This window comes from Carlito syrichta, unplaced genomic scaffold (genome assembly GCF_000164805.1).
Source record: "Carlito syrichta isolate Samal-C Ts95f unplaced genomic scaffold, Tarsius_syrichta-2.0.1 Scaffold305734, whole genome shotgun sequence".
In the NCBI taxonomy this organism is placed as follows: Eukaryota; Metazoa; Chordata; class Mammalia; order Primates; family Tarsiidae; genus Carlito; species Carlito syrichta.
In genome coordinates this window covers 108,465-121,631 of record NW_007249830.1, presented here as the reverse complement: position 1 = coordinate 121,631, position 13,167 = coordinate 108,465, and the positions used below count along the sequence as shown (strand labels likewise).

The following is a 13,167-nucleotide window of genomic DNA, read 5'->3' as shown; positions in this document are numbered from 1 at the left end:
CCCCACTTTCCTGAGGGAGGAATCAAGGCTTGGAGATGTGAATGGCTGCCCAGGGGACCCAGGCTAGAGCAAAGCCCTGCCCTCCAGGCCCAAGCCCCACCCAGCCCAGCCTGGCCACGCCCTCGGCCGGCTCCAGACTCTGGGATGACTGCAGTGGTTTTTAAAGGGCTGGGTGAGGTCAGAAGGAAACAGGAGAAGACCCTCCCTGGGTCCTGCCCTCCCTCCCCACCCCCGAGAGAAGCCTGGCAGAGAGCGTACCGGGTTGATGGGCGTCTGGGCTCTCGCAGGGGACGTCGTCGTAAATCACATCTTCTTCCAGGGCGGGGAAGGTGAACCGGTCGACTGGGAGGGAAGAGGGGAGAGAGCACCAGCGTGGCTGCGGCACCCGGTGGAGGCGCTGCAGGCTGGCATGGGGACTACACCAGCTGGCGGCTCTCAGTGCCTCATCTCTTAGCCAGCCTAGCCCAGCCCAGCCCAGAGCCCCGCCAGTCGCTCTCAGGGGATGCCGGCTTCCCCACCCCCAGCCCCTCAGAGGCGGAGGCGCCCTCCTGGCCACCGCGCAGACCCCCACTGCCTCCCCATCACCCGTGAGCCTGGCCATCTGGCTGATGGGGCAGCTGTTCACAGCCCCTGCGGGCAGCATGATGCAGTTCTGCACCTGTGCCCCGGCCCCCAGCATCCTCAGTCCCCCAGGCCCTCGCATCTCGCCCCTCCCCCACTGAGTGGTGCTGGGATTTGGAAAACCAGCCCCCACCCAGAGGGAGCCTGTCCTCTCCCCACAGGCCTTCTGGGAAGATGTCATGGGACCCACTGCTCTCACTGTGAGGCTTCCTTAGGTCCTGGTCCCCCTAGGGCCCTGTAGAAGCTTCTGTGTGACCCTTCTTCCTTCTCCCACACCAATTCTGCCTCCAAAAGACCACGACAGCCTCCCCATGGGTCCACCCCAGCCTCCCCATGGGTCCACCCCACCCGCTTTGTCTACCCTTCCTCCGCCTCAGAGTGACAGAACTGAAAGGCAAATGAGGCTGCACCACTCCCCATGGCTCCCTATTGCCTTGGGCACCCTGAGCATGGCCTCTGAGGCCCTGGGGAGCTGAGATGGCAGTCTCACCTCTCCCCAGATCACTCTGTAATGATGTCCCACCAACAGAGCCCCTGCAGCTTCCTTGGGGCCAGGGGTCCCTTCGCCCTCAGGCCCTTGCACAAGCAGGTCCCGGGCCTGGGACCCCGGCCCCTCCCTCTCCGCCTGCAGGACTCATCAGGGCAACCACCAGCACAGGTGTCTGGTTCTGCTCACAGAGGGACCTGGTCTGGGTCCCCAGGACGCTCCCACTGGTCCAGCCATCCTGACTTGTGTGGGAGCTTTGTGAGTATCCAAGAGCAGACAAAAGGCTGAAGTGTCACTCGATCCTGGACCTCGGTTCTCGTGGGCAGTGGTCTGTACACTCAGGGCACCCACCAGGGTCCTGGCAGCTGCCAGTGAGGACAACCCCTTGGCTCGCGGAGCCCACATTAGCTCTCTTGGCCCAGGGGAGACCACGCGACTACCCTGGCGCTGCCTAGGGTGGGCAACGGGCACGGGGGCCACTTACTGCGACGGGAGCTCTTGCGCTTCCAGCTGGAGTGCCGGACCCCAGAGAAGGCTGCATCCCCATTGCTCACCACAGCCGGCACCCTGCGGGCGAGAGACGGCGCTGGAGGGCTGCCAGGAAGAGGACGGCCGGGAAGCCTCTGGAAGCCCCTCACCCGGTTGGCAGGGCACAGTGGGCAGGGGCAGGTTGAGGGCCAAGCCGCCAGGGAGGCCCGCGGTGGGACTGGCCTCAGACAAGCCCCTTCTCCTCTCAGTGTCCTCATCCTTAGAAGGCACTAGGAGGCCCAGCCAGCTCCTTCACAAGAGCACAAAGATCAAGCATGTTCAGTGACAAGGGTCCAGCACTCCACACAAGGGCTGTCCCTCCACAGTGCAGACCTAGTGGGAATCTCCACCTCCCCTCACACACAGCCAGGGGAGGGCTGGGGGATCCCTGTCTTTCGCAAGAAGCGTGGACTTGCAATGCTTCAGAAGATTAGAGCTTGGCCCCCCCCCAACACACACACACGTGGGGACAGGCTGGACCCAGTGACTCAGTCCCAGAGTACAGATATGAAAACAGGAAACAGCAGAGAAACCCACCAGACGGCCCTCACCAAGAGGTCAGGGTGAGCTCTCCAGAGATGCCACACGGATGCCACATGCCCCAACACAATGTCATGAGATAGGCACCTCATCTCCAGGGTACTCTTACCCACAACCCCCATCTAATCCCATCTCCAGGGTACTCTTACCCACAACCCCCATCTAATCCCATCTCCAGGGTACTCTTACCCACAACCCCCATCTAATCCTATCTCCAGGGTATTCTTACCCATAACCCCATCTAATCATGGGCAAACACCAGACAAACCCAGAGTGGGGGACACTGTGCAAAGTCCCTGGCCCTTAGAGCTCAACACTCTCACGGTCATGGGAACCACGCAGAGACCGAGGAACTGTCACAGGCCAGGGGGAGGGGGGGTGATGGAGACACAACGATGAAGGGCAATGTGGGGCCCTGGATCGGATTCTGGAACAGGAAATGAATGTAGCAAGAAACGTGAAACCCACAGCGTCTCTATACATTTTATAATGTATAGAGAATACATCTAAGGTTATTACAACATGGACTTTTTTTTTACGTCCAGGTTCCAAAATAAAATAAAGATCACCTACGCCAACTTAGAGGGCAGAGGCCTTAGAGGGCAGAGGCCTTAGACTGCCCGAGACAGTGGCCACCATTGTCAAGGAATCTACATGAATTTCCTGCCACCTGAGTCCTTAGAGGATAAGGAGGGGAGATGGAGACTAGAACTGACTAAGCACAGTGGCTCATACCTGTAATCCCAGCATTTTGGGGGGCTGAAGTGGAAGGATCATTTGAGCCCAGGAGTTCAAGATCAGCCTGGATGACATATCAAGACCTTGTCTCTACAAAAAATTAGCCAGGCGAGGTGTTATGTACCTATAGTACCAGCTACTCAGGAGGCTGAGGCAGGAGGATCGCCTGAGCCCAGGATGTCGAGGCTGTGGCGAGCCAGGATCATGCCACTGCACTCCAGCCTGGGAGACAGAGTGAGATATCAACTAAAAATAAGACGAGAATCATGTAGCAGAGGATGGCAGGGAGGAGGCTGGGAGGAGGGATGTGCCCTGCTGAGCACACCTGTGAGCCAGACCCATGGCCTCCCCTTTCCCACACACTAAGTGGTACATTCTGGCATCCTACCCACTGTGCAGGTGAGCAGAGGAACCCGCCCAAGACCACGCTGCCCAGGGTCTCTACGTAAGTAGTTGTGTCTTTGTGAGTCTCGGCTGCCTGGCTGCAAAGCTTGGCTCTGACACTGCCCTGCACTGCCTCTCAGGTGACAAGGAGAGACGAGGTCTCACTATGTAGCCCGGCCTGATCTCGAACTCCTGGATTCAAGCAATCCTCTCGCCTCAGCCTCCCAAAGTGCTAAGATTCCACTGCTGGCAGGGACTCTTCCTTCCCGTGCTGTCCAGGAGGGTGGCCGGCAGCCCCATGGACTATGGAGCACTTGACATATGGCTAGTGTGACTAATAAACTTGATTTCTAATTTCCTTTAACTCTAAGTCGTTTCGTTTTCTTTTTGCTTTTTTTTTTTTTTTTGAATTGGAGTCTCACTCTGTCGCCCAGGTTGGAGTGCAGTGGCACACTCACAACCACCACACTCTCGACCTGCTGGGCTCAGGCGATCCTTCTGCCTCAGCCTTCTAAGTAGCTGGAACTACAGGCATGCACCACCATGCCTGGGTAATTTTTTGATATATTGTTGGAGACGAGATCTTGCCAAGTTGCCCAGGCTGGTCTCGAACCCCTGAGTTCAGGCAATCCTTTCACCTCTGCCTCCCAAAGTGCTGGGATTACAGGCGTGAGCCATCATGCTCAGCAAGTTGTTTAATTTTCAACAGTCACATGTGGCTAGCGGCCACCATACTGGGCAGCAGGTCTAAGTCATCTGCACATTGGAGGAACAAGTGTCAGCTCACATTTCACAGCTAGATGTCAGCAGTGCCACCTGGGTGAGGAAGGCAGCACGTGGGCCGTCCTGGTCCTGGGGTAATGCTTTCCACTGATAGGAAGTCAAGGTTGAGAGGGAGCAGGGTTGCTCTGGATCAGGAAGGGGCATTGGGCTGAAGGGGGCCGCCTGGGCCCAGATCGCTGATGGCTGCTTCCCTGTGTCACCACCTTCTCAGCACAGAAACATCTGCTGAGAATTGCTCAGACAGGCCAGGTGCGATGGCTCACACCTGGAATCAGCATTTTGGGAGGCTGAGGTGAAAGGATTGCTTAAATCCAGGAGTTCAAGATCAGCCCAGGCAACATAGCAAGACTCCATCTCTACAAAATATACCAAAAACTTAGCCAGGCATGATGGCGCACACCTGTAGTCCTAGCTACTCAGGAGGCTGAGATGGAAGGATCGCCTGAGTCCTGAAGGTCAAGGCTGCGATGAGCCGTAATCATGCCACTGTACTCCAGCCTGGGCGACAGAGTGACATTCCAACTAAAAAAAAAAAAGAATTGCTCAGATAGAACCAAACTGTTCCAGCTGGAACCAACGTGAGTTCAGAACCTGGCTTGATGACCTCCCAACCACAGTCCCTCCATGCCCTGACCCATAGCCATGACACTTGGTGACCTTCATGAAGCACCTGTTTGCTTCACTTTAGGTATATTTGCTCATTTAATTTCACACAGGAGCACTCAGGAGGTAGGTGCTGCTATTCTCTTCCTACAGATGGGGAAACTGAGGCTCACCAAGACTCAACTACTTGCCCAGAGTCACTCGGCTACTCAGTGGGAGTGGAGATTTTGACCTAAGTCCACCTGCAAAGCTTGTGTTCTTTCCACCAGGCCACTTGGAAGCCGAGAACTTGCATTTAAATATTCACCCACATCACAGACTTGCCGTGGCATGAGGTCACCTAAACTCTTGCCTGTTTAGCCACCATTTTTTTTTAAAGGAAGGAGAGCAAAGACCTCAGCACACAGAGGCACAGGCTCAAGTCTCATCAGCTATGGTCTGAATGTCTATGTTCCCGCAAAGTCCATGTGCTGAAAGCCTCACCCCCAAGGCGATGGCATTAGGAGGTGGGGCCTTTGGAAGGTGATGAGGTCATGGGAGCGGAGACTTCATGAGTGGGATGAGTGCCCTTACAAAAGAAGCCCTAGAGAGCCACCCTAGTCCTCCCACCATGGGAGGGCACAGCACAAAGGTGCCATCTGTGAACCAGGAAACAACCCTCGACAGACTCTAAACCTGCTGGTGCCTGGATCTTGGACTTCCCAGCCCCGAGAACTTTGAGAAATATCTTTCTGCTGTTTTTAAGCCACCTGGTCTTTGCTATAGTGGCCTGAATGGACTAACACCATCCAAGAATAATTGTAACACCCAGTCCAAGGCTGCAGTACAGTATAACCAAGAGAATACCTGACAAGACCCCATGTAGATTCTTCAGGTAGCACAGAGGTGGAGGCAGCCATCATCAGGTAAGGCCTGGCAGCTTTTGAAGGGATCTGGAAATGTGTTAGACATAGACGAGGGGCCAGGGAGGCTGAGGTGTGGACCTCCATGTTATACGTGGTCAGGGCACATGTTAGGACATAGAGAGCAGCCAGCCAGGGTATATTTGCAGCAGGCCAGTGAGCAGCAGAGCAGTGGTGTGAGCCGAGCTGGCCTGGTTGCAAGGTCTTGCTCTCAACGCTGGCTCTGCAGGCCCCTCAGATTAGAGCAGGTATTCCCCAGGCAGACGAGAGGGTTCCCGGGGAAGGGAGAAAGAGAGAGTCAGGAAGGGGGCACAGGAGCAATGGTAAGCATGCAAGGAGGGCATGGGCAGAAATGAGGCCGGGGTGCCTCCCAACAAGGCCTGCACCACTGGGAGCAGCCTCTCCCGGCCACTGTCTGAGGAAGTCACACCGGCCCTGCCTGGTTGCAAAGTCTAATCCTCCCTGTGAGCAAACACTCCTGGAGCCCTCCTCAAAGACTCCAGATAATGAAAGGGCCATAAAGAGCAACAAGAGGTCAATCATCTCACCCTTATCTGGGCTTCCGCACTCCTAGTGCCTCTCAGCTTGGACAGGAGAGCGAGGCAGTGGCTAGGGTTATACACTGGCGAGGCCTCCACCGCCCAAGTGCACAGAAAAGAAGCTGGACCCACAGAGAGGGATGCAAGAGGAGGAGCTCGTTGAGGAGGAGGTGGAGGCCGAGGCAGGGAGAAACAGAAGAACCTCTCCCAGCACCCCAACCAACAGCCTTCATGTCTACCAGTTGGAGTTCAAGCACAGCAGAAGACTGCCTGGCGGTGAGGGGTGAGGAACCCGTCCATGACAGCTCCATCCTGGCCACTCCACGTCTATGATGACCAATGCCCACCCCGGCCTATTTTAAAGACAAGCCCCACTCCAGAGAATGGCAGTGACCTTGCCCTCTCCAGTGGCTGGCAAAGGCCCCAGTTTTTCAGTGAATCTCTGCAGGGTCCCTTCCCAGAGGCTGCATAGTGTGGGTGGGCAGGGTGGAGACCCCCAAAACTGGAACAGTGGGAGGATTCCTGGCCGGCTGGGCCCACATTCTGAGACCTTTTCCAGGACAAGGCATGAAAAATCCGAAAGAGGAAAGAATTCACCTTCAGGATGTGGAAGAATCAGAATGGCATCTGTTTTGTGAGGCCTCAAGGAAAACCCAGTCTGCTGATAGGGAGGGACCAGACAGCAGTGCTGACCCAGGATGGGCCCGTTTGGGTGCCACCACTCACTTCCAAACTACCCCCAGCCACACTCCGGAATCCAAGAAGCCTGAAGGAACAGCACAAACCCTAAGCCCAGATGGAGCCTCTGCCAGGTTTCTCTTCTGCTCTGGCTGCTTCCTGGTCAGTACAGCATGTCAAAGCCGAGAGGACCCAAGCACCATCTGGCCCAAGTGACCACCAGAGTTACCTGGAGACTCCTAGGAAACGGGGGTGCCAGGACCCCTGCCCCAGCAGCTCTCACCGTTGGTCTAGGAAGAGGCCCAAGCGTGAGTGTTGTAATAGCTCCCCACCTGCCCCAGTGTGCAGCCAGAGCTGAGAATCAGGACTCCCAGGCTTGAGGGGTGAAGCGTGCAGTGCAGAGCTGAGACTGGGATGAAACCACAGCTCTGCCCCTTGGCTGTACATGCCAGGCAAGTCACTTAATGTGGAACGGGATGAATAGCTGATTCTACTTCCTGAATGAGGAGCAAGTGAGATGATGCAGAGTAAGCACCTAGCACTTCTTGGTGCCTCAGTTTCCATCACTGTGAAGTGGGGCAACAATGCCTCTCTCTTAGGATTCCGCTTAGGAGTGAATAAAGAAGACGTGTAAAGTCTTGTGCCTTCTCTTCCCCATCTTTCCCTCCTTCTCCTGGGGGGCACGCCCTCCCAGCCCAGCAGCTCTCTAGAGAGAGGGGAGATGGGGCACACTGGCTCTTGGAACTCCGGGGACCTATGATGCACCAGGCAGCCTTCTGGTGTGCCTGAACTCTGCCTGGCCGGCCGCTGTTGTTGAGGCTGCTAGTTGTTGTTGAGGCTCGAAGTCTCTCAACCTGCAGGTTTCCCACCTCCAGCAGCAGCTGGCCGACCTGCACACTCTGTGGGTTCCACACCCAGGATGTTTGTACTATGCTGGCCTCCACAGGGTCACAGATCCATTCGCTGGACCAGGAGAGCAGTAGGGAGTCCCTGGGGGACATCTGGGAGGGCCGCAAGGGCCCACCACGGGAGCGAGTGTCCAGGCCTCGGTGAACTGTCTTTGCTGCCGATCCAACTCCGGCCTCTGCCTCCTGTCCGTGGCACATGCACCTCCCTCCCTGACATCTCGGGGGGGTCAGACGTGGGCGGGCACTGCACCCCCAGCGGTAACATATAGAGAGCCAAGCAGGGTGTTTGTGGAATACAAGTCCCCATGGGGAAATGCTCACAGTAAGTAATTAAGTAAAAAAGCAAGCCTCGAAACTGCATGTGCAATAAAACCATTGTTCTATAAAATTAAAAAAAAAACAACTGTGTCCTGTATACACGCCTAGCAAGGAAACTGGACAGAGACACGGAGTGGCAGAATTAAAGGTACTTTTAGTCTTTCATCTTCTGTACGTTCTCATTTTTCTACAACAAAAGTATACGCCTTTTTTTTAACAAAAAGGGGGGAAGGGGAGAGTGGAGAGAGGGAGGGAGGGAATGGCGGGAGGGATGGACACAAGCACACATGTACGCCTCAGGTAATGCTAAGCAATGGACTGGCTGGTATGGGGGCCTCGTGCCTAGAGTCTGCCCCACACGGATAGCACCTTTGGAGACAGCAACAAGGAGCAGCCCACTGACCAAGACCCTGAACCCCCATCTCACTTCACCCTCCCGTCTGCACCATCGGGCAGGTCTCCTCCCCCACTCTATAGAGAGAGAACTGGGGGTTCTGCAGATAAGGAACAGGTTCTGGGTCACGCGGCTAAGGTGCAGGGCGGGCGGGATCCAGACCAGATCTGTGTGGGAGTGTTGGAGTCAGAGGGTGAGAACAGGGGTTCTGGAAGCTGATTTAACCCTGGCTCTGCCCCAACCTGCTCTTGACCTTGGGCTGATGTCATGTCCTCTCTGTGCCTGTTTCTGCGTCTGTAAAATGGGGGTTCTAGCAGCGCCTGCCCAGTGAGAGTGTCATGAGGATTTAGGCCATGAAGAGGTAAAGCTCTCAGAGCAGAGCCGGCTTGTGAGGAGTCCTGGTACATCATGGCCATTATCATCCGGCTGTAAGATCCCGCCCCCCATACACACAGACACACACACCATGTAAAAATAACACAGCCCGGGTCAAACGCAGTGGCTCATGCCTGTAATCCCAGCACTTTGAGAGACTGAGGCAGGAAGGTCGCTTGAGCCCAGGAGTGCCAGACCAGCCAGGGCAACATGGCGAGACTTCGTCTCAACAAAAATCAAAAAGTTAGCCAGGCATGGTGGTACATGCCTATAGTCCCAGCTACTTGGGAGGCTAAGGCGAGAGGATTGCCTGAGCCCAGGAGGTCGAGGCTGTGGTGAACCGTGATCGAGTCACTGCATTCCGGTATAGGCGACAGAGTGACACCCTGCCTCAAAAGAAAGTGGGGGGCAGACCATTGTGCCTTTTGATTATACAGGACCCACCAATAATCCAGGATAATCTCCCCATCTCCAAATCCTTAACTCCCTCACACCTGCAGCATCCCTCAGCCGTGCCAGGCCGCATGTTCACAGGTTCTGAGACGAGGGTGTGGACGTCTGGGAGAAGGGCAGGGACTTCCCTCTCCTCCCACGGCTGTGAGAACCCGAAGGAGCTGAACGCCACAAAGGGCTATGTGAACTGGGGAGCCGTGCACGGGGGAGCTACGAGTGCTGTCGCGCCTTCTCTGGGCCAGGCGTGGAGATGAAGGGCCAAGGCGGTAAAGAACTATCGCTCCAGGGTCCAGGGATGGACAGCAGGCAATTCCCCCAAAGCCTGCTCGGCACCACAAGCCGCATGTCACAGGTGCCTTTTTCAGAGGCCATGTGGGTCCCCAGAGGGCCTGGGGTCCACGGCCCATGGCTCTGATGTGGAAACTGAGAGCCCTTGTTTCCACTCCCAGAGTGGGAAAAGAAGGAAGGAGAAGACAGAACGCACATTTTTTCCAATTTAGGGACTGTACTTGGTGAGAGGCTCGAAAGAGGTCTTTCATCGAAGAAGGGGCCTGGTCCCCATAACCCTTCCACGAGGGACTTCCCAGGAAAGGACTGATGGCAGCCGAGCCTCAGGCCCCTGGGAGCCTGCGGGACAGGACACAGGAGGAACAGTGGGCGTAAGGAGAAGCCGGATCCCAGGCTACTCCAGACAAGGTCTGCGGAATCGGGAAGCCCTTGAGGACTTCCTGCAGGGGCTGCAGGGACACTTGGCCCTGTCGGCCTGCCTTTCCCAAGAGCTCCCGTGCCCCCCACATCCAGTCGCCTCAGAAGCCACAGACCACCCACGCCCCTGCTCCCTCCTGCTATGCCCGGGAAGGCAGGTCTCCCTGTCCTTCCCAGGAGTCCGGCTGTCCCAGTCCTTCCCCCAGTGCCAGACCCAGGGGAGATGCTGACCAGCGGGCAGTGTGTCCATCTTGTCCAGAAAAGCCCAGGAAGGGGCATCCCAGGTACCCCCTAGAGCCAGCAAACGTCCCCGTGGCTGGGGAGGAGCCCAAACTCCGGCCCACTAAGAAAGGCAAGGCCATAGGGGACCCTGTGAGGATGGAGACAAGACTCGGCAGGAAAAGCAAACACCTCCAGGGGGGCTAGAGGCACAGAGCTGGTGCACTCAGAGGCGAGGGGTATGGGCCTGAGCCCAGGAAAAACACAGAGGCCAGCGTCCACGGGCTCACATTTCCCGGCCACTGCTGGTGCTCAGGGCGGCTCTTCCAACCACAACACACCTCGCAAGAGCTCAGGCTGGGCATGAGTACACGGGCTCCAGAGTCCACCAGGAGAGGCAAACCCTGAGGGCCTCGAGGATGGCTCTGGGACCAGGCAGGCCTAGTCCCAGCCCTGCCATTCATCCGCTCCACAAGATCTCGGGTCAACGACTTCAGGTCTCTCAGTCTCAGCTGCTCATCTGCAAAATGGGTATCAGCAACAGTCCCATTTCCCAGGCTTCCTGGTGGTACGAGTGATAAGATAGTATGCCTGAAGCACTTAGCAAAGCCTTCAGCTCAGTCTGGGGCTGCCCACGCCTTCAGTCTCAGTGGCTCGGGTGACTCCAACTGTGTGGCCTCGGCCGCTCAGCCACTCCGAGCTTCCCTTCCCACCGGAGTCAGAATTCAGGCCCAAGGATTCTGATGCCCAGCCATTTGTTCTCTCTTTACCCCCCACCACCGTCCCCACAACCTTCTGTCCATCATTCACTCAACAAGGACGTCTTCAGCACTCCTCCAGTGCCTGGCACTGTGCTGAGCCAGGAGGCACAGCAGGAAACAAACAAAGCTCCCCCCCACAAGAAGCCAAAAAGTCCCTATCCCTGTGGAGGTGATTGCAGGTGATTGACCTCCACGCCCCTCCACTCACAAGACCCCATGTGGTGGGTGGGGGAATTGGGGGAAGGGTGGGAAGGAGCTGCAGCTACTCTGCGCCCATTTCAAGGAAGGAGCTTCACTCAGAACTGATGAGACTCCCAGGTGGGGTCCTGGAACATTCCATGACGGCCTAGACACCACGCTCCCAAGAGCTCAGAGACCATCTCTGGGCAGGTACAACTCTTGCCCCAGTAAACAAATCAGTCACATGGAGCTGGCCACACCCACCCACCATGAACCAAAGCCAAGTTGAGCACTTGGCCTCCACGTCAGGGGGCCGTGGTCCTAGTCTCTGCCCTGCACTATCGACACATCACCTTGGGCGCACTGCCTGACTTCTCTGTGCCTCGACTTCCCCACCTGCAAAGTGGGTAGTGGCAGCATCTACCCCCTAGAGATGGGAGGAGTGAGTGGGACTGGGCATTCGGCTCAGTGCCTGTCACATAGCACCCAGGATTATCATTATTACTAGTATCATTTGCTGCTACATTATTATCTGCTATCAAATGTGTCCCACTGAGGAAAGAGAACGTGTCACTAGCTGGCCGAGGGCTTGGGTCCTTGTTTTTTCCCAGCAGTGGGATGGGCAAGCTCCCGGCCATCCTCATACCTGGTGACTCCTGAGCCAGGTGGTCTGACCCTAAAATTGGCCCATGGGCCTTGGCCACCACACACACTCAGCGACACCTCTGTGAACCCTGTAGCAGCCTGGCCACCTCCTCTCAGCCACCCAGCAAAGCAGGCAAAGGGACAGGGGCAGAGGAATGGGCCTCAGAGCCAGAGTCAGTCCAATATCCACGTCCCCCTCCCTGCAGCTGCCTGCCAAGGTCACCTGGCCCATGGCTCAACCTCGGTCTCCTCATCACCCCCTGCCTGGCAGGTGTGAGTCAGGAGACCCTGTGAAGACAGGGTCGCAGACCAAGACAGGTGCGGTGGCCCATGTCACATGGCTAGTTGGTGAGAGCCGCATCAACCCAGGTGTGCCCGACTCCCAGGGCACAGAGCCTGTCCAGCTGCAGAATGGCAACAGTCGATGCATCTGGGACAGCTGGCATATATGCGCCAGATCAAGCACTATGCCTATGTGAGCTTAGTCACTCCTCCCCACAGAGCCCTGTAAGAAAGGAAATTTACATCCCCATTTCACTGATTAAGAAACTGAGACTTGGCCAATGATTGACCAAGTAAAGAAAATGTGGTACATCTAGACCGTGGAATACTATGCAGCCATAAAAAAGGAAGCCGTCGTGTGCTTTGCAGCAATGTGGATGGAGCTGTAGATCATCATTCTAAGTGAACTAACTCAAGAACAGAAATCCAAGCACTGTGTGTTCTCACTCACATGCAGGAGTTCAACTGCCACAAAGATGGAAAAAATAGATACTGGACATATCAGTAAGTGGGGAGAGGGGAGGGGGGATGAGGGTTCAGAAATTATCTACCAGGTATAATGTTCACTATCTGGGAAATGGGCCACCTGAGACCCGATCCCCACCACTGCACAATATGTCCATGAAATGAACATGCATGCACTTGTACCCCTGATTCTAAAATACAAATAAAGAAAATAAAGAAAGTGAGCTCAGGACAGAAGTGGCTTTCTTGATGACACACAGCAGAGCCAGGACGTGAAACAGGCCCATGTGGCTCAGAGCCCAGGTTCCAGTCCCCACACTCAGCCCTCCCCACCAATGACTGCAGGGTACTCCATGATGTGTAGACTCCACACTCTCGCCTCTTGTGAAGGGGCCAGGACCTGCGCTGCCTCCTTTTCTCCCCAGCTGTGACTTGAGACCCTCGGAACGAGGTCACCTTGAGCAGAGAGCTCTGTGGACCTGGGCAGTTATTCTGACTATGTTATCAAGACCCTTGGGAGTCAGGAAGCCCGGGGCCAGGGAGGCCCATTCCCAGGCAGTCTCCAGACCTCTCAGCAGGGACCAGAGGAGACACAGTGAGAGGAAGGGAGAGGTACCCGCGTGTTTTCTTTTTTTTTTTTTTTTTTGAGTTGGAGTCTC

General features: G+C 56.0%; 1 protein-coding gene across 2 annotated transcripts in view; it reads right to left on the bottom strand.

Annotated features, from left to right (window-relative positions):
- The window catches only part of LOC103264828 (rho guanine nucleotide exchange factor 10-like protein), a 61,842-nt gene that overhangs the window by 37,927 nt on the left and 10,748 nt on the right, over positions 1 to 13,167 (bottom strand). For both annotated transcript variants that reach the window (XM_021714730.1, XM_008062528.2), the window contains 2 exons: positions 1,593 to 1,675; positions 259 to 342 (listed from right to left, as the gene is read on the bottom strand). In XM_021714730.1, coding sequence (XP_021570405.1) covers positions 259 to 342; positions 1,593 to 1,675 — 167 coding nt within the window. The remainder of the gene's footprint in view (positions 1 to 258; positions 343 to 1,592; positions 1,676 to 13,167) is intronic.